This window comes from Neoarius graeffei, chromosome 8, assembly GCF_027579695.1.
Source record: "Neoarius graeffei isolate fNeoGra1 chromosome 8, fNeoGra1.pri, whole genome shotgun sequence".
Taxonomy (NCBI): Eukaryota; Metazoa; Chordata; class Actinopteri; order Siluriformes; family Ariidae; genus Neoarius; species Neoarius graeffei.
In genome coordinates this window covers 48545760-48566050 of record NC_083576.1, presented here as the reverse complement: position 1 = coordinate 48566050, position 20291 = coordinate 48545760, and the positions used below count along the sequence as shown (strand labels likewise).

Genomic DNA, 20291 nt, shown 5'->3' with positions numbered 1-20291 from the left:
CATTGAACAATACTTGATGAGGATCCAAAAAAGAGAGCATACTAGGAGACCAATTTCTAGTGTATATAGCATGCTGTCTACAACCCCGATTCCAAAAAAGTTGGGACAAAGTACAAATTGTAAGTAAAAACGGAATACAATGACGTGGAAGTTTCAAAATCCCATATTTTATTCAGAATAGAACATAGATGACATACCAAATGTTTAAAGTGAGAAAATGTATCATTTAAAGAGAAAAATTAGGTGATTTTAAATTTCATGACAACAACACATCTCAAAAAAGTTGGGACAAGGCCATGTTTACCACTGTGAAACATCCCCTTTTCTCTTTACAACAGTCTGTAAACGTCAGGGGACTGAGGAGACAAGTTGCTCAAGTTTAGGGATAGGAATGTTAACCCATTCTTGTCTAATGTAGGATTCTAGTTGCTCAACTGTCTTAGGTCTTTTTTGTCGTATCTTCCGTTTTATGATGCGCCAAATGTTTTCTATGGGTGAAAGATCTGGACTGCAGGCTGGCCAGTTCAGTACCCGGACCCTTCTTCTACGCAGCCATGATGCTGTAATTGATGCAGTATGTGGTTTGGCATTGTCATGTTGGAAAATGCAAGGCCTTCCCTGAAAGAGACGTCGTCTGGATGGGAGCATATGTTGCTCTAGAACCTGGATATACCTTTCAGCACTGGTGGTGTCTTTCCAGATGTGTAAGCTGCCCATGCCACACGCACTAATGCAACCCCATACCATCAGAGATGCAAGCTTCTGAACTGAGCGCTGATAACAACTTGGGTCGTCCTTCTCCTCTTTAGTCCGAATGACACGGCTTCCCTGATTTCCATAAAGAACTTCAAATTTTGATTCGTCTGACCACAGAACAGTTTTCCACTTTGCCACAGTCCATTTTAAATGAGCCTTGGCCCAGAGAAGACGTCTGAGCTTCTGGATCATGTTTAGATACGGCTTCTTCTTTGAACTACAGAGTTTTAGCTGGCAACGGCGGATGGCACGGTGAATTGTGTTCACAGATAATGTTCTCTGGAAATATTCCTGAGCCCATTTTGTGATTTCCAATACAGAAGCATGCCTGTATGAGATGCAGTGCCATCTAAGGGCCCGAAGATCATGGGCACCCAGTATGGTTTTCCGTCCTTGACCCTTACGCACAGAGATTCTTCCAGATTCTCTGAATCTTTTGATGATATTATGCACTGTAGATGATGACATGTTCAAACTCTTTGCAATTTTACACTGTCGAACTCCTTTCTGATATTGCTCCACTATTTGTCGGCGCAGAATTAGGGGGATTGGTGATCCTCTTCCCATCTTTAATTCTGAGAGCCACTGCCACTCCAAGATGCTCTTTTTATACCCAGTCATGTTAATGACCTATTGCCAATTGACCTAATGAGTTGCAATTTGGTCCTCCAGCTGTTCCTTTTTTGTACCTTTAACTTTTCCAGCCTCTTATTGCCCCGTCCCAACTTTTTTGAGATGTGTTGCTGTCATGAAATTTCAAATGAGCCAATATTTGGCATGAAATTTCAAAATGTCTGGGGTCACATGATGCGTTTGGTGTGAGTGGGTCGTTTCTGTCGACCTCCCAACCTAAAGACCAAGAACTTGCCATTTTAACTACTTAAACCGCAGAAAACTGTCAGTTTAACATTAGTGATATGTCTGGAACAGAAGAGAACTCAAATCAACGAGAAGCTTTGAAGGGGAGAACACGAGCTGGCAAGAAAATGCAGGTGGCTAATCGTGAGGGTGATGGTGACGCTGATGATAGCGTGGCTAACGCCATTGCTCAAAATGTTATCGTGAAGATCAGCGCACTTATGGAGTTGAAATTCGCTGAGTTACAGTCCTCCCTACAAGGTCTGAGTAACCGCATCGATGAAAACGCCAACAGGATTACCGATGCAGAAATGCACATTTCGGAGTGTGATGACCGTATAATCTCTCTCGAGAGAAAAGTTGCCGAACTTGAGAAAATCGTTAAAGCCGTGGATGACCGAGTCTTGGATGCTGAAAACCGTAGCCGAAGGAGTAATTTACGCATCACCGGTCTCAAGGAAGGTACGGAGGGAACACAAGTAGTTGAATTTTTTGAAACCTGGCTGCCCGAAGTCTTGGGGCTGGAAACAAAGCACGGGCGTGTCAAGATTGACAGGGCTCACAGAGGCAGAGCACCTGTGCCACGAAGGCAGAATTATATCCGACCTGTTATTTTGAAATTGCACAACTTTAGAGACAAGGCGAGGATTCTAGCAGCCGTCAGAGACAAGGAAGGAATTCTCTACGAGGGAAAGCAGGTTTACATTCGCCAAGACCTGTCACCACGCGTGAAAGACGCTAGGCGTCAGTTCAACACAGCATGCCAGGAGCTTATCAAGAAGAAAGTACTGTTCCAAATGCGTTTCCCGGCCACGCTTCAGTTCTCCCTTGATGGGAAGGAACTCATTTGAATCTGCAAAGGAGGCGGAGGAATTGCTTAAGGTTTGAAACTGAACATGGAAATGTTTGTTAGTAGCCTATAAAGCTACCTGCCTTTTTGTTTTACAGGAAAAAACAAGGTTATAGGATGACCTGATAACTTGTTTAATAGCCCACCACTTTTTCTTTTTCTTCTTCTAATAATTATGTCTGGCATTGAAATTTCCCCTTTTTCCCTATGTTTTTTTTAAGGGTAGCCTACCCCTTTTCCCTCTATCTTCAGTCAATATTTATTAATGGCTTTGCCCTTCTACATGCATGTTATTTTACTTTTTTGTTTATTTTGTTTGCCATGACCCAGATACTATTTGACTGGGCTGGGCTATTGCTGGACTACATTACTCCTTCACTAATCATTTGACACATGTATCACTTACTAATTGTTTGCACAATGTTTCTCAATGTGTGGTTTTAAAGCCTTACTTAGTTGGTTGGGGGTGTGTGTGGAGAATGTGTGTCAGTGGGGGAATGGATTTAGATCTATCTTCTGCTGTCTGGTTCTCTCTAAATGATAGAGGGACACCGCTTTGCGTCACTTATCCTAAGTCCATGACTGCCATGCGATGGCAGTTTTTTTTGTTTTTGTGTGGGGTGAGGGTTGTTCTTTATTGGGATGTGCTCCATCGTTTGGGGATGGACCTCTACAGGCAATTTTTCATTTTTTATTTCTCTTTTGTTTTTTATATTGGCTTTTGTATGGGTTATTGTGCTCCTATCTTTAGGCTTAACTTGACAATATCTTCAGTCTACAATTACTGTACCGCCCACATGCTGTTTTGTACATTTTTCAATTTAGACTATTATGAGTAACATCAAAATTATTTCTCTCAACGTTAAGGGCATTAACCATGTGATTAAACGCCAGAAAATTTTCTCCTTCTTGAAGAAGGAAAAATGCCAGGTAGCATTTCTTCAGGAGACTCATCTTTCGGACTTAGAACATGTAAAATTAAGAAGGAGTTGGGTGGGACAAGTGTTTTACTCTTCATATAATTCCAGAAGCAGAGGGGCTGCCATTCTTTTACATCGCAGCCTGCCTTTTACCCTTGAAAAAACAGTACATGACAAAGAAGGCCGCTATGTTTTACTTTCAGGGTATTTATTTGGGGAGCATGTTAGTTTTGGCTGTGTATATGCCCCTACCGTTTATGAAGCTTCCTTTTTTTCACAACTGTTCTCAGATTTGGCTTCACTTTCCTCCTCATACTTGGTTGTGGGAGGCGATTTCAATCGTGTGCTGAACCCTAGCATTGATGTTTCACCGCCTCGTCCAGCGTTGTCTAAGAAAAGTACCGATTTGCTTGATTTAATGAAAGACGCAGACTTATATGATGTATGGAGGACACTACACCCCTTAGACAAAGACTATACTTTTTTCTCGATTCCTCACCAAGTCTTTTCTAGAATAGACTATTTTCTCTCATCAAGGTCTGTTTTGAGTAGGATAGTGAATTGTTCAATAGGCATCCAGTCTATTTCTGATCATTCTCCTGTTGCCATAACTATCTCACCTCCTTATAGGGATCCATCTTTTAGGCATTGGCGACTGAACCCTGTTTTACTTCAAAAACAGTGCTTCATTGATCATATAACTGCGGAAATTGGTCACTTCTTTGCTGAGAATAATACATCTGGAATGAACCCCACTATTTTGTGGGAATCTGCCAAGGCATATTTACGCGGGTCGATTATTTCTTACTCCTCAGCTCAAAAAAAGGATGCCATTAAAAAACAATTAGAATTGGAGGAAACTGTATGCGACCTTCAGGCTCAGCTTAAGCGCTCTTACAGCACCTCTTTGGCAAAACGGTTAGAGGCTGCCCAGTCAGCTCTAAATCAGCTGTTAACCCAAAAAGCAGAAGCACAAATATTCTTTGCAAAACACAGGCTATTTGAGGCAGGCAATAAGCCTGGTCGGTTGCTTGCTTGTCTTGTGCGTGGCATTAATGAACCAAATTTGATTCCCTCTCTAATAGATAAACATGGGTGCAGGCACTTCAAATCGGCTGATTTAAATAAAGTTATGAGGTCTTTCTATGAGGAACTTTATAGTTCAGACTATATATCCTCTGCAGAAGCACGCTCAAAATTTTTAGACTGTTTAGACCTGCCATATCTGTCTGATGATCAAAAAGAAGCATTAAATAGGCCTATTAGTAAAGAAGAAGTTCTTGATGTCATTAAAAACCTCAAAGGAGGCAAGGCCCCTGGCCCAGATGGATTTGGCGCTGATTTTTATCAGGCTTTTGGCAGGCTTGTGGTTGACCATCTAATAAATATGTATTTGGATTCTTTTGACAAAGGCTGTATGCCCCCTACTTTAAACCTTGCCCATATTTCAGTCATTCTGAAGAAAGGAAAACCACTGGAACAATGCGGGTCCTACAGACCTATTAGTTTAATATCAGTTGACAATAAAATACTTTCCAAACTTCTGGCCAAACGTCTGGAGAATCTGCTCCCAGTGCTTATAAATTCGGATCAGACCGGTTTTATCCGTGGGCGTCATTCCCTCAGTAATGTAAGAAGGTTGTTGAATATTGTTCAGTACACAACTCACAGGAAGAAGAAAGCTCTATCTATCTCTCTTGATGCCGAGAAGGCCTTTGATAGAGTAGAAATGTGCTATTTATTTGACATAATGCAGAAATTTGGTTTGGATGGGGACTTTCTTAAATGGACAAGAACAATATACCACTCTCCTACAGGTGCTGTCATAACCAATGGCTTACAGTCTGCACCCTTTTCAGTGGCTAGAGGTGTACGCCAAGGCTGTCCACTTAGCCCACTACTTTTTGCTCTGGCCTTAGAACCATTAGCAGAGCGTATAAGGTGCGATGCTGATGTGAGGGGAATAGAGCTGGGCGCCAGGGAGCATAAAATTGCTCTATATGCTGATGACATCCTTTTATTTATAACATCTCCTGAATCGTCCATTCCCGCTATTATGAATATATTAAACGAGTTCAGTACTATATCAGGATATAAGATAAATTATGATAAATCTGAAGCTATACCACTTGGACCTTTGACTAATGCAGATGTTTTGGATGATTTTCCTTTCAGGTGGTCAGCTTCTGGTTTCAAATACTTAGGTGTTAAGATCTGCCCAGATTTGAGGGAACTATGGAAACTTAATTTTGTCCCAGTGTATATAGTGGTCAAGAGAGATCTTAAACGATGGCATAACTTGCCTGTATCCTTATTTGGTAGAGTGAGTCTAGTGAAAATGAATGTGCTTCCCCGACTGTTATATCCCCTACAGATGCTTCCTATATATCTCACAAAAAAAGTCAACAGGGATCTTGAAAGGGTTGTTTCAAAGTTCATTTGGCAGGGTAAGAAGCCCAGACAAAGGCTCAAGCTATTGCAACTCCCTACAAACATGGGTGGTCTATCTGTGCCAAATCTTATTTTCTACAACTGGGCCTGCCATGCCCAACATCTCTGGGTTTGGCTACATACATACATTAAGAATGAGGCATGTGTTGACTCATGGGCATGCTCTCCTTATAGTCCTTGGAGCCTAACAACCTGTGATGTATCAAATGTTAAACCGGAGATTAAATACAATCCCATTATTTACAATAGTGTCAGAGTTTGGCACGATATAACGAAGTTTTTAGGAAGAAAGCATTTGAAATCTTCATTATCTCCCATTACTCAAAACCCTGATTTCCCAGCTGGCGTGGGGTCTTCTGTGTTCTGTGCTTGGCGAGACAAGGGAATTCATGTACTGGCAGACTTATTCAGAGATAATACACTAATGTCCTTCCAGCAGTTGCAAGAATTATACAACATCCCTAAGACACATTTTTTTGGCTATTTACAAATCAGACACTTTGTTTCTTCACTATCAAATGCTCCCCTTACTAGTTTACCTCTCAATGACCCAGAAAGGTTCCTTTTTACATGTAAGAATTCTGAACATTTTGTTTCAGCCTTTTACTCCACTCTTACCTCCTCTGATGTGTATGAGCTCCCCAATATTGCTCGCAAATGGGAGAATGATTTAGGCAGTGAATATATAGATGATTGGAAGGTGGCCATAGAGTTAGTTAGATCTATATCTACATGTAACAGGTATAAGGAGACTCAATATAAAATACTTCATAGGCTTCACATCACCCCTGTTATCTTGCATAAAATGGATAAATCATTCTCTCCTCTCTGTATAAAATGTCACTCTCAAAGGGCAACTTATTTTCACTGTTTCTGGGAATGCAAGTTTATCTCCCGATTTTGGACTCATATTGCTAAAATAATTTCTGAGATACTCCATTTTGAGATCAAGAAAGACCCTTGTGTCTTCTTGGTAGGTCTCCCCTCCAGAGTATTCCAACTTTCTGCCTCAAGGTATACACTTCTTGAAAAGCTCCTCTTTATTGCCCGAAAGTGCATTTTGCATAATTGGATTAAAGAGTCCCCACCAACTGTTACTTTATGGTATAGGGAGATTTTTAATACCCTTCCACATGAACGCTTACAGGCTCTTACTAAGGGACGAGATGGGAAGTTCTTGAAAATTTGGTCCCCTTTCCTAGACTATCTACCGGACGACCTGGGATGCCTGCTTAGGAAAGGAGAAATTTGTGCTTTTAGGAACTAAAAACCATTTCATAGTGTGTAGTTGACACCTATAATTTAGGTTAAAATAATAAAAATAATGCCTTTACTTCATTACTTCATCTCTTGTTGCTCTTTAAAATTGTATAACTGAACCTATTCTGTAATTGTAGGTTTCTAGTTTGGAGCCAGCCTATACTTTTATATGTACCTTGTTTTTTTTAATGTTTTTTTTTCTTTCTTTTTTTTCTTTCTTTGTCTTTTTTTTGTCATCTTTTGTACTCATTGGTTGTAGTTTTATTAATATGTTTGTAATTACGTTTAAGTGTATATTTCTTAATGTCTGTAGGGGGCACATGGGGGGGGGGTGGAATGTTATGTTGTTGTCCTATGTTTAAATTTAATAAACAGTGTTTAAAAAAAAAGAAATTTCAAAATGTCTCACTTTCAACATTTGATATGTTGTCTATGTTCTATTGTGAATACAATATCAGTTTTTGAGATTTGTAAATTATTGCATTTCATTTTTATTTACAATTTGTACTTTGTCCCAACTTTTTTTGGAATCGGGGTTGTAGTATGAAACAAGAAAACACTCTGCATATTAAACAAAAATGGGAAGCAGAATTTGAACTAGAGATAAGTATGGAGGTCTGGGACAATATTTCTTCAGAAGTGCATAAAGTCACTTGTGCAAACCTATGGAGAGAGTTCCAGTGGAAAATAGTTCATAGATTCTTTAGAACCCTGCTAATCCTTTCCAAAATAGATTCCAGTCAAACAGGTTCATGTTGGAGGAATTGCAGAGATGAGTCTGCAAATCACACACGTGTATTTTGGAAGTGTCCCCTTTTGGACAACCTTTGGAGGGAGATATTTGACCTATTGGACAAAATATTTGCTTCTCAGCTTCCTAGGAACTCGCTGCTGGCCATCCTTGGGGCCACCCCTGAAATAGAGATGAGCAAGAAAAAGACATATCTACTGCATATACTACTTACCGCAGCTAGGAAAGCAATAACCCTTAACTGGCTTAAAAAGGATCCCCCGACATTTAATACATGGCAGTCAGTAGTTAAGAGAATTTACATAATGGAAAAGATGACTTTTATGTTGAGACTCCAAAATACACAATTTGCAGACCGATGGGAACCGTGGCTGGAAGTGGTGGGTAAGGAATGGGGTTAGGTAAGGGTGGAAAACTCAAAGTTTTCTGTAAAGCTGCTTTGCGACAATGTTTATTGTTAAAAGTGCTATACAAGTAAACTTGACTCAACTTAAAGTTTATCAACCTATGCACCAGGGCCAGGAACTGTGAGAATTTTTTTTTTTATATTGTTATTGCTGTCTTTGTATTAAGATCTAGCAGAATGTAAAAAACAAATGTAACAACTGGAACATGTATTTCTCTGTGGCGATGTTGTTCAATAAAAATAAAGTTGAAAAAAAAAAAGAAATCCAGTACGTTCTTGACCTGCGCGCAAAATTCCACACCCTCACGCACCTAACCCAGGAGAATTTACGGCAGGCACAAGAATGTCAAAGCTGGCTGTATGAACATGGGCATGCGCCTTAGAGAGTTCACACCGGTAGACAAAGTGTTCGTATTATTGCCCACGTCGAGTTCTAAATTAGTCACCAAGTGGCAAGGGCCCTTTGAGGTCACATGGCGAGTCAGGGACGTCAACTATGAGGTGAAGCGAATGGATAGGGGCAGGGCACTGCAAATCTACCACCTCAACCTTTTAAAATGCTGGAATGAGGGGGTCCCTGTGGTGTTGGCATCGGTAGTCCCAGAGAAGGCGGAGCTGGGGCCGGAGGTTAAAAAGATAACATTTCCGACCACTCTGGTCCCTTGTGGAGACCACCTCTCACCGGCCCAGCTCACGGAGGTAGCCAAGTTGCAGAAGGAATTTTCCGATGTGTTCTTGCCCCTTCCTGGTCGTACCCACCTCATAGAACACCACATTGAAATGACCCCAGGGGTGGTAGTGCGTAGCCGCCCTTACCGATTGCCCAAACACGAGAAAAAGGTGGTTCAGGACGAACTCAAGGTCATGCTCGAATGGGCATAGTCGAGGAGTCCCACAGTGACTGGAGCAGCCCAGTGGGCCCGAAAAACCACATCTATTTTCAAATCAGACTTTTGTTTTAAATAATTGCCAACTATCAAGACTGCATCCAGAATTTAAAGGAATAGAAAATGGAAAGTAAATACATGCATGGGTTGGTAGCTTGTAAGATTGAGAGTCTGTAAGAAAAGTTTCAGACATGTTTGACCATTTATAAGAAAGTTGTGAGCGTTTTTGTATCACTACTCTAATGCCACCAGGAGGCTGCCATGTTGCCTGTTGGAAGGGCGATGTGTGATGTCATTTGGGAGCAAGGCTGAGTGTAGCTCTTCAGTACTGAAGGGGCAAAGTGAAAGGTCTACTACGAGGTGACAATGTCTTTTTTTTCACTATACGGTACATCTGAAATAGCGTAATAATGAGCTGCAACCCTGACTTATGGACAAACAAGGCTGAAACTATGTGTTATACTACTCGTTAGCATGCTCTCGACTCATTCATGAAAAACTTCAAGATGTCCCCAGGCTAGCCTACGTATTTACCATAGTAGGCAGTCCAATCCCTGCGGCAATGCAGAAAGAGGGTAAACAAACACTGCTTTACTATACCACTTTACTATACGACACCCAAGATGGCTGCCGCGCACACACGCGGGTCGGCAGGTGCTCTGTGTGTGTTGCCTAAAGCCACCGTAAGGCCATCACTAACTTTTAAGTGGATTTCTAACGCTGTTTTTATTTTATGTCTAATTTTACTAACCACACGGCAACGTCTATCCACTCAAAATAATTATGCTCCTTCATACGGAAGTCAATCTCTCCTGTACTCCGCTTATCTGAATAATGGCCGAGCCAGGGTGCCATCTACGCTACAATGGCAAGTGAAATCGGCCAGTAAAACTATGGGTCTTTTTCATCTGGCGTTCATGGTATTGCTGGCTGGCGATGTGGAGATAAACCCAGGCCCCCATCACCTGGACAACTTCCAAGTAAATCAGGTTCCGCAGCAGGTGCAAGCCTGCATGCACTGGCTAGTGCAGGAGCCACAACCGCAACTGGCGTGGCCAGCTCACCCAATTTTGACACAGGAGCCTGGGGCTCAGAACTGGGGCCTTGACGATTACCCACTGGCCCACTGGGCCACTATTCACATGAATCGTTGATTTATATCATAATCTATCTTCATAACTGTATTTTTAAAATGGGTTTTCTTTTCTTTTAAATTAAACCATGTTTTAACTGAAGTAATTTCATCAACATATTTTTAAATCATGAGAAATTATGCTGAAAAAGAGATCATTACATAAAACAGAGGTACCCAGCTCTGATCCAGTGTAATTTCCCTGCTCTAACACACTGATTATAATGAACAGTTCAACTAGTAAAGAAAAAGGAACTAAATCATTCAAAACAGTTTCCCCTTTTTCAGTTTGTCAAAGATTAAGTTTTTAGTTCTGTACTGAAGGCTGCAGAGACTGAAGTAGATGTAATCGTTTCATCAACTGGAGGCCATTTGTTTGCTCCATTAGTCCCATCTGCATCTCTGATTTAAACTGCTCCTTTTTTCATTACGGTAATTGTTTCTTCTGTGCTCAGAAGTTCAGAAGGGGGACGGTTCTTTCTGATTCCAGGACAAAAATCTGGTTCCTTGCTTTCCTGTATGCAAAGAATGAAACATTGTTTTGTCACTGAACACACTGAAGGAAAAGAGTAAGAGCAATCAGGAAACACAAAAATGACCATTAACATTAATATATTTCGGATTTGTTGGTTCTAAATAGCTCTGAAAACTAGAAAAATTAAAATAAACCAGAAAAATTTTGAATTGTAGTGATGTATACAAGTGTATTAATTTAAAATGAGTAGCACATTTGGACTCCTCTTACCCTTGGACAAAAAGCAGTATGATTATCACCACCAATGAAAGTACATCAGCAGTGATCCATATAATTCTGTACACATGACGAGCCTGAGGAGTTTCGTATTTACAGTACACACACACACACAAGATTAAGACATACTGGTCACAAGTATGCACTAAGAAATTCTTGCATAACTTTCTGAACGGCTCTACAACATTACTGAAAATTTAGTATGAGAACAGAAAGAAGAACAGGCAAAGTGGAAATTACCAGATGCCAGTCAGGCCGAGTCATGTCTTTCAGGATGTGACATGTGTCAGTGGTCACAGAGCTGGCCCCTGCACACCACAGTAATGAGAAAAGCCAGCGCTCGTTCATCACCCACAGGTTGACAGTCACATTATTGCTTGTGTGTTGACTGTACCGTGAGTAAGCAAAATATATTTATTACACCTCTACACCAAGACTAAGTTTTATTTCTCTATTTCCACCTCAAATTTTTCACATATACAAGGTTCATACAAGATCTTTAGTCACAAGAGCAAAATAGATTTATGGCAGGAAAGACTGTCAAAGCATGACAATACTACAAAACAAAGGGATTAATCAATTTACAACACAAGGATGTAATGGATTAATTTCACACTTCGTGAAATATAGCATTATGCACTAACAACCTTATATTATCTAAGCCACATATCTGTCATGGAATTTCCTCATGGTGTCAAACTACAGCCTTTCTTGAGACAACATTCTAAAAATCAAGTAGCATCATGTCTATGCTTGCCTAAAACATCATGCAAAGGTCTTTATTACACACCTAATCTCCTCAGTACTCAGGTCATTATATTTCACATTAATAAACTTCTCAGATTCAAATGATGTACAATTTAAACGTCTGTAGACCTGGTGGAACCCTGGAGCGTGCTTCTTAACAAACCGTGGTGCTTGAAAGTTTGTGAACCCTTTAGAATTTTCTATATTTCTGCATAAATATGACCTAAAACATCATCAGATTTTCACACAAGCCCTAAAAGTAGATAAAGAGAACCCAGTTAAACAAATGAGATAAAAAATATTATACTTGGTCTTTTATTTATTGAGAAAAATGATCCAATATTACATATCTGTGAGTGGCAAAGTATGTAAATCTCTAGGATTAGCAGTTCATTTGAAGGTGAAATTAGAGTCAGGTGTTTTCAATCAATGGGATGACAATCAGGTGTGAGTGGGCACCCTGTTTTATTTAAAGAACAGGGATCTATCAAAGTCTGATCTTCCCAAGACATGTTTGTGGACGTGTATCATAGCACGAACAAAGGAGATTTCTGGGGAGCTCAGAAAAAGCGCTGTTGATGCTCAGCAGGCTGGAAAAAGTTACAAAACCATCTCTAAAGAGTTTGGACTCCACCAATCCACAGTCAGACAGATTGTGTACAAATGGAGGAAATTCAAGACCATTGTTACCCTCCCCAGGAGTGGTCGACCAACAAAGATCACTCCAAGAGCAAGATGTATAATAGTTGGCGAGGTCACAAAGGACCCCAGGGTAACGTCTAAGCAACTGAAGGCCTCTCTCACATTGGCTAATGTTAATGTTCATGAGTCCACCATCAGGAGAACATTGAACAACAATGGTGTGCATGGCAGGGTTTCACAGAGAAAGCCACTGCTCTCCAAAAAGAACATTGCTGCTCGTCTGCAGTTTGCTAAAGATCATGTGGACAAGCCAGAAGGCTATTGGAAAAATGTTTTGTGGATGGATGAGACCAAAATATAACTTTTTGGTTTAAATGAGAAGCATTATGTTTGAAGAAAGGAAAACACTGTATTCCAGCATAAGAACCTTATCCCAGCTGTGAAACATGGTGGTGGTAGTATCATGTTTTGGGCCTGTTTTGCTGCATCTGGGCCAGGACGGCTTGCCATCATTGATGGAACAATCTCATCTCATCTCATTATCTGTAGCCACTTTATCCTTCTACAGGGTCGCAGGCAAGCTGGAGCCTATCCCAGCTGACTACGGGTGAAAGGCAGGGTACACCCTGGACAAGTTGCCAGGTCATCACAGGGCTGACACATAGACACAGACAACCATTCACACTCACATTCACACCTATGGTCAATTTAGAGCCACCAGTTAACCTAACCTGCATGTCTTTGGACTGTGGGGGAAACCAGAGCACCCGGAGGAAACCCATGCGGACACGGGGAGAACATGCAAACTCCGCACAGAAAGGCCCTCGCCGGCCACAGGGCTCAAACCCGGACCTACTTGCTGTGAGGCGACTCCGCTAACCACTACACCACCGTGCCGCCCTGATGGAACAATGAATTCTGAATTATACCAGCAAATTCTAAAGGAGAATGTCAGGACATCTGTCCACGAACTGAATCTCAAGAGAAGGTGGGTCATGCAGCAAGACAGAGACCCTAAGCACACAAGTCGTTCAACCAAAGAATGGTTAAAGAAGAATGAAGTTAATGTTTTGGAATGGCCAAGCCAAAGTCCTGACCTTAATCCAATTGAAATGTTGTGGAATGACCTGAAGCGAGCAGTTCGTGTGAGGAAACCCACCAACATCCCAGAGTTGAAGCTGTTCTGTATGGAGGAATGGGCTAAAATTCCTCCAAGCCGGTGTGCAGGACTGATCAATAGTTACTGGAAATGTTTAGTTGCAGTTATTGCTGCACAAGGGGGTCACACCTGATACTGAAAGCAAAGGTTCACATATTTTTGCCATTCACAGATATGTAATATTGGATCATTTTCCTCAATAAATAAATGACCAAGTATAATATTTTGTCTCATTTCTTTAACTGGGTTTTCTTTATCTACTTTTAGGACTTGTGTGAAAATCTGATGATGTTTTAGGTCATATTTACGCAGAAATATAGAAAATTCTAAAGGGTTCACAAACTTTTAGCCACCACTGTATGGTCTACACTTTGAAGGGAGCCACCATATCTGAAAGACATTGCAGAGTCAAAGAGTCAGAGCCTCAACAAAAGGCAACATCACAGGACTTTAAAAGACCAAACAAAAAAGGTTTGTCCATTGGCACTACACCTTTGTATTTTGATTTAACATAAATATTTAGCTATTCTGGGCAGCACGGTGGTGTAGTGGTTAGCGCTGTCGCCTCACAGCAAGAAGGTCCAGGTTCGAGCCCCATGGCTGGCAAGGGCCTTTCTGTGTGGAGTTTGCATGTTCTCCCCGTGTCCACGTGGGTTTCCTCCAGGTGCTCTGGTTTCCCCCACAGTCCAAAGACATGCAGGTTAGGTTAACTGGTGACTCTAAATTGAGCGTAGGTGTGAATGTGAGTGTGAATGGTTGTCTGTGTCTATGTGTCAGCCCTGTGATGACCTGGCGACTTGTCCAGGGTGTACCCCGCCTTTCGCCCATAGTCAGCTGGGATAGGCTCCAGCTTGCCTGCGACCCTGTAGAACAGGATAAAGCGGCTAGAGATACTGAGATGAGATTTAGTTATTCCATGAAATTGAATCATATGTGAGCTGATAGCCGATGAGGCGCAGAGCACCAAGTTGGCTATAAGCCATGTATGATGAGATTGAGTGAAATAACTGTTTTATTATATCCACATTCACCTGATTTTGAGAAACAGAGCATTTTTATTTTTTGCAAATTCAATAAATAAAAACTTTACACAAAACGCCCGACAAAATCATTTCTGCTTAGATTGTAAACAACCCGGCAAAATGAGAGTTTGTGAAAAATGCTATAATAATTCTTGAAAATTATTTTTAAAAAAAACATTATTACCATCAAATACTATTATTCCATATTTTGTTGCTTTTGGGGGGTTTTCTTCTTCTTTATGGTTTTTTGGCAGTTGGCAAATCAACTTAAAGGTGCATTACAGCCACTGATGGGGCTGGAATGTGGAACAGGCGGTACTGGTGGGGGAGGGGGGAATACTATATTCTTTTAGCCATTTTTATTTCTTTTAAATACTTGATAATTTTGCCAATTTTGTTTTCGAGTAGTGTGGCAGCAGGGGCGTGGTCAAGCGTCACTCTGTGACCTGAGGGTGGAGTCAGGGAAGGTAAGTGGCAGAATCACTGCACCTGATGTCTATTAATCTGTGTTTGTGTGTGTGTCTTCCCTAGTGACTGCACCCTATTTAAAGAGAGAGAGAGAGAGAGAGAGAGAGAGCAGTGGAAGAGGGCTCTCTCCCCAACCAGACGATAGATGTGTGTGTGTGTGTGTGTGTGTGTGTGTGTGTGTGTGTGTGTGTGTGTCTGAGTGTCTGGGAAGAGTTACAAATGCTGAAAAGTGTTAAAAATAAAGAATTTTACAAACTCAGTTCTGGCCTGCCATGCTTCTGTGCTCCACCCACCTGCTCAGATTCCTACAGTGGTGCCGAAACCTGGGACCTGGAGCACAGAGGAGAACAGCCCCATGGAGTCCTCCCCCTTCGCTGACCTGATCCACACCCTCGCCACGGCCCAACAGAGCCAGCACCAGGCACTGCTCGCCCTCCGAAAGGAGCAAGAACAACGGTTCGAGGCCCTGGTGCTGGTGCAACAGGAAGACCGTCAGGCGTTCCGGCACCTCCTCGTGTCGGCGGGGTCCACCACCTCCACCGCTGCGGGCCCACCCCACCTCACCCTAACAAAGATGGGCCTGCACGACGACCCCGAGGCCTTCCTCGCACTGTTTGAACAAGCAGCAGCGGCCTCGGGCTGGCCAGTGGAACAACGCGCGACGCGCCTCCTCCCCCTGCTAATGGGCGAGGCGCAGCTGGCCGCGCTACAGCTCCCCGCTGACAGCCAGCTGGTGTATGCAGACCTGCGCCGGGCCATCCTCCAGCGTGTGGGGCGCACCCCAGATCAACATCGACAGCGCTTCCACGCTCTGTGCTTGGAGGAGGTCGGCTGGCTATTCGCGTTTGGCCAGCAACTCCGGGACGCCTGCCAGCGGTGGATGAGGGCTGACAACCGCAACGTCGAGGAAATCGTTGATCAGGTGGTACTGGAGCAGTTCATCACCCGACTACCCAAAGGGACTGCGGAGTGGGTCCAGTGCCATCGCCCAGCGTTGCTGGATCAGGCCATCGAGCTGGCGAAGGACCATTTGGCGGCTGTTCCGATGGCAGGACAGCAGACCTCCTCTTCTCCCCTCTCCTCTCTCTCTCTCTCCCCTTCTGTGTCTCGTCCTCACCCCGTTCCCCCACCACGGAGGCGGGGGCCGGCTCCACCCCAGCCGGCCCGCCGCACCTGCGGTGCCCTCCCATTTCCCACTTCTGTGTCTGTCTCTTCCCCCCTCAGGTGAGTGAGCCCCAGAGTGCCGGTGCAGAGAGAAAGCCCAGGCCAGTTTGCTGGTGCTGCGGGGAACAGGGGCACCTCCAGCAGCCATGCTCGGCAATGGAGGTGGGCGCAGTGCTCCGGATCCCCGACGTGCCAGGAACCGCCCTTGATCGGGCCGGAGCATATCGCATACTGGTGAGTGTCCAAGGGGATACGTATCAGGCGTTGGTGGACTCTGGCTGTAATCAGACCTCAATCCACCAAAGCCTGGTGCAAAATGAGGCATTGGAGGGAGCACAATTGGTGAAGGTGTTGTGTGTGCACAGGGATGTTCACAACTACCCCTTAGTGTCAGTCCACATTCTATTTCGAGGGGAGAAATCTAGTGTAAAGATGGCGGTTAATCCTTACCTCACCCACTCGATAATTTTGGGGACTGATTGGCCGGGATTTCGGGATTTAATGACTCATTTAGTGAAGAGTGGGTCCTGCCGTAGTTCAGCAGGGGGAGGTCCCAGTGTGGCATTGGCAGGAGCAGCTGTCACAGAGCCGTCTACGTCATCTCCGCGTCAGAGTGAGGAGCCGCTGTCTCCTCCTCCCTCTCTCGGGGAATCCCTAGCAGATTTTCCGTTAGAGCAGTCGCGAGACGAGACTCAGCGGCATGTGTTTGACCAAGTGAGAGTAATCGATGGTCAAACACTCCAGCCAAACGCCAGCCCGTCCTTCCCCTATTTCTCCATTATGAAGGATAGGTTATACCGAGTGACGTAGGACACTTAGACTAAAGAACAGGTCACGCAGCTTTTAATCCCAAAGAGCCGCCAGGAATTAGTATTCCAGGCAGCTCACTTTAATCCCATGGCTGGACACTTGGGGCAGGATAAGACACTGACCCGAATAATGGCCCGGTTCTATTGGCCAGGGATTCGCAGCAATGTCCGTAGGTGGTGTACGGCATGCCGCGAATGCCAATTAGTAAATCCAGCGGCCATTCCAAAAGCGCCTTTGCACCCTCTACCATTAATCGAGACCTCATTCGAAAGAATTGGGATGGATCTCATCGGGCCATTAGATCGGTCAACACGAGGATACTGCTTTATTTTAGTTCTGGTGGACTATGCAATGCGATACCCAGAAGCAGTGCCTCTGTGCAATATCTCAGCACGTAGTATTATGGAAGCGCTCTTCCGCATCATCTCCCAAGTCAGAATCCCCAAAGAGATTCTGACTGATCAAGGCACTTCGTTTATGTCACGAACACTGTGCGAAAAATATGGGTTATTGGGAATCAAGTCGATCTGCACCAGCGTTTAGCACCCACAAACGGACGGTTTAGTTGAACGGTTCAACCTCACACTCAAGAATCTAATTAAAAAATTCGTAAGCGAGGATGCACGCAGTTGGGATAAATGGCTCGAACCCCTGTTATTCGCAGTGCGAGAGGTCCCACAAGCCTCCATGGGGTTCTCCCGGTTCGAATTATTATATGGGCATAAGCTGCGCTGCATCCTAGATGTGTTGCAAGAAAATTGGGAGGAGGGACCTTCCCCGAGCAAAAACGAAATTCAATACACTATGGACCTGCGCGCAAAACTCCACACACTCACACACCTAACCCAGGAGAATTTGCGGCAGGCCCAAGAATGGCAAATCCGCCTGTACGATAGGGGTACGCACCTTAGGGAGTTTGCACCAGGAGATAAAGTACTTGTACTGTTGCCCACGTCGAGTTCCAAATTGATCGCCAAGTGGCAAGGACCCTTTGAGGTCACACGGCGAGTCGAGGACGTTGACTATGAGGTGAGGCAAACGGACAGGGGTGGGGCGCTACAGATTTACCACCTCAACGTGCTTAAACTCTGGAACGAGGAGGTCCCCGTGGCATTGGTGTCGGTGGTTCCGGAGAAGGTGGAGCTGGGGCCGGAGGTTCAAAAGGGAACAGTGACATTGCGTACCTCTCCGGTCCCCTGTGGAGACCACCTCTCCCCCTGACCCAACTCACGGAGGTTGCCCAGTTGCAGACCGAATTTTCGGATGTGTTCTCGCCCCTGCCCGGCCGCACCTGCCTCATAGAACACCACATTGAGACACCCCCAGGGGTGGTAGTGCGCAGCCGCCCTTACAGGCTACCCAAACACAAGAAAAAGGTGGTTCGGGAAGAATTGAGACCATGCTCGAAATGGGCATCGTTAAGGAGTCCCACAGTGACTGGAGCAGCCCGGTGGTCTTGGTTCCCAAGGCCGACGGGTTGGTTCGGTTCTGTGTGGACTATAGAAAAGTCAATGTGGTGTCTAAATTCAATGCGTACCCAATGCCTCGTATTGACGAGTTGCTGGATCGACTAGGTACGGCTCGCTTTTACTCAACACTGGATTTGACAAAGGGTTATTGGCAGATCCCCTTGACTCCACCATCCTGAGAAAAAATGGCCTTTTCCACACCGTTTGGCTTACACCAATTTGTCACACTTCCTTTTGGGCTGTTTGGGGCACCCGCTACGTTCCAGCAGCTTATGGAGAGGGTCCTCTTCCCCCACGCCACCTATGCGGCCGCGTACTTGGACGATATCATAATCTATAGTAACGACTGGCCGCGGCACCTGCAACACCTGAGGGCCGTCCTTGGGTCGCTGAGGCGAGTGGGTCTCACAGCCAACCCAAAGAAGTGTGCGATTGGGCAGGTGGAAGTACAGTATCTGGGCTTCCACTTGGGCAATGGGCAGGTGCGTCCCCAAATTAATAAGACAGCAGCGATTGCGGCCTGCCCAAGGCCCAAGACCAAAAAGGGGGTGAGACAGTTCCTGGGGCTGGCTGGCTACTATCGTAGGTTTATACTTAATTATTCAGACATCACCAGCCCGCTGACTGATCTCACTAAAAAGGGGGCACCATATCCGGTCCAGTGGACGGAGCAATGCCAGCGGGCTTTCTCTGAGGTAAAGGCTGCACTGTGCGGGGGGCCACTGTTACACTCCCCTGACTTTTCTCTCCCTTTTATGTTGCAGACGGACCCCTCGGACAGGGGGCTGGGGGCCGTTCTGTCCCAGGAGGTGGAGGACCGCCCCGTGCTCTACATTAGCAGGAAGCTGTCGGTGCGTGAGGGGCGCTACAGCACCATAGAGAAAGAGTGACTGGCGATCAAGTGGGCGGTCCTCGCCCTCCGCTACTACCTCCTGGGGTGCCCTTTCACCCTCTGTTCAGACCACGCGCCCCTCCAGTGGCTCCACCACATGAAGGATGCCAACGCGCGGATCACCCGTTGGTATCTGGCACTCCAGCCCTTTAATTTCAAGGTGATCCACAGGCCGGGGGCGCAGATGGTTGTAGCGGACTTCCTTTCCCGTCGTGGGGGGGGGAGTCGGCTGGAGGCCGGACGGCTGCCCGGCCTGAGTCGGGCGGTTGGGGTATGTGGCAGCGGGAGCGTGGTCAAGTGTCGCTCTGTGACCGGAGGGCGGAGTCAGGGAAAGTAAGTGGCAGAATCACTGCACCTGATGTCTATTAATCTGTGTTTGTGTGTGTGTCTTCCCTAGTGACCGCGCCCTATTTAAAGAGAGAGAGAGAGAGAGAGCAGTGGAAGAGGGCTCTCTCCCCAACCAGATGACGGATGTGTGTGTGTGTGTGTGTGTGTGTGTGTGTGTGTGTGTGTGTGTGTGTGTGTCTGAGTGTCTGGGAAGAGTTGCAAATGCTGAAAAGTGGTAAAAATAAAGAGTTTTACAAACTCATTTCTGGCCTGCCATGCTTCTGTGCTCCACCCACCTGCTCAGATTCCTACAAGTAGTTTTTATTTCATCCTCGGTTGGTTCAGCAACACGCTCTGCCATTTTTGCCATCTCTACTCAAGGCATATGAGCTAATTACTATTAGGATATATATATATATATATATATATATATATATATATATATATATATATATATATATATGGGCGGCATGGTGGTGTAGTGGTTAGCGCTGTCTCCTCACAGCAAGAAGGTCCGGGTTCGAGCCCCGTGGCCGGCGAGGGCCTTTCTGTGCGGAGTTTGCATGTTC

At 44.6% G+C, this 20291-nt stretch overlaps 1 protein-coding gene across 1 annotated transcript in view; it reads right to left on the bottom strand.

Annotated features, from left to right (window-relative positions):
* Positions 1 to 10685: 10685 nt before the first annotated feature.
* Positions 10686 to 20291, bottom strand: part of gdpd2 (glycerophosphodiester phosphodiesterase domain containing 2) — a 166443-nt gene continuing 156837 nt past the window's right edge. Inside the window, exon 16 of the mRNA XM_060927746.1 lies at positions 10686 to 10786. Within this exon, the coding sequence (XP_060783729.1) occupies positions 10723 to 10786 (64 nt within the window). The 3' untranslated portion in view covers positions 10686 to 10722. The remainder of the gene's footprint in view (positions 10787 to 20291) is intronic.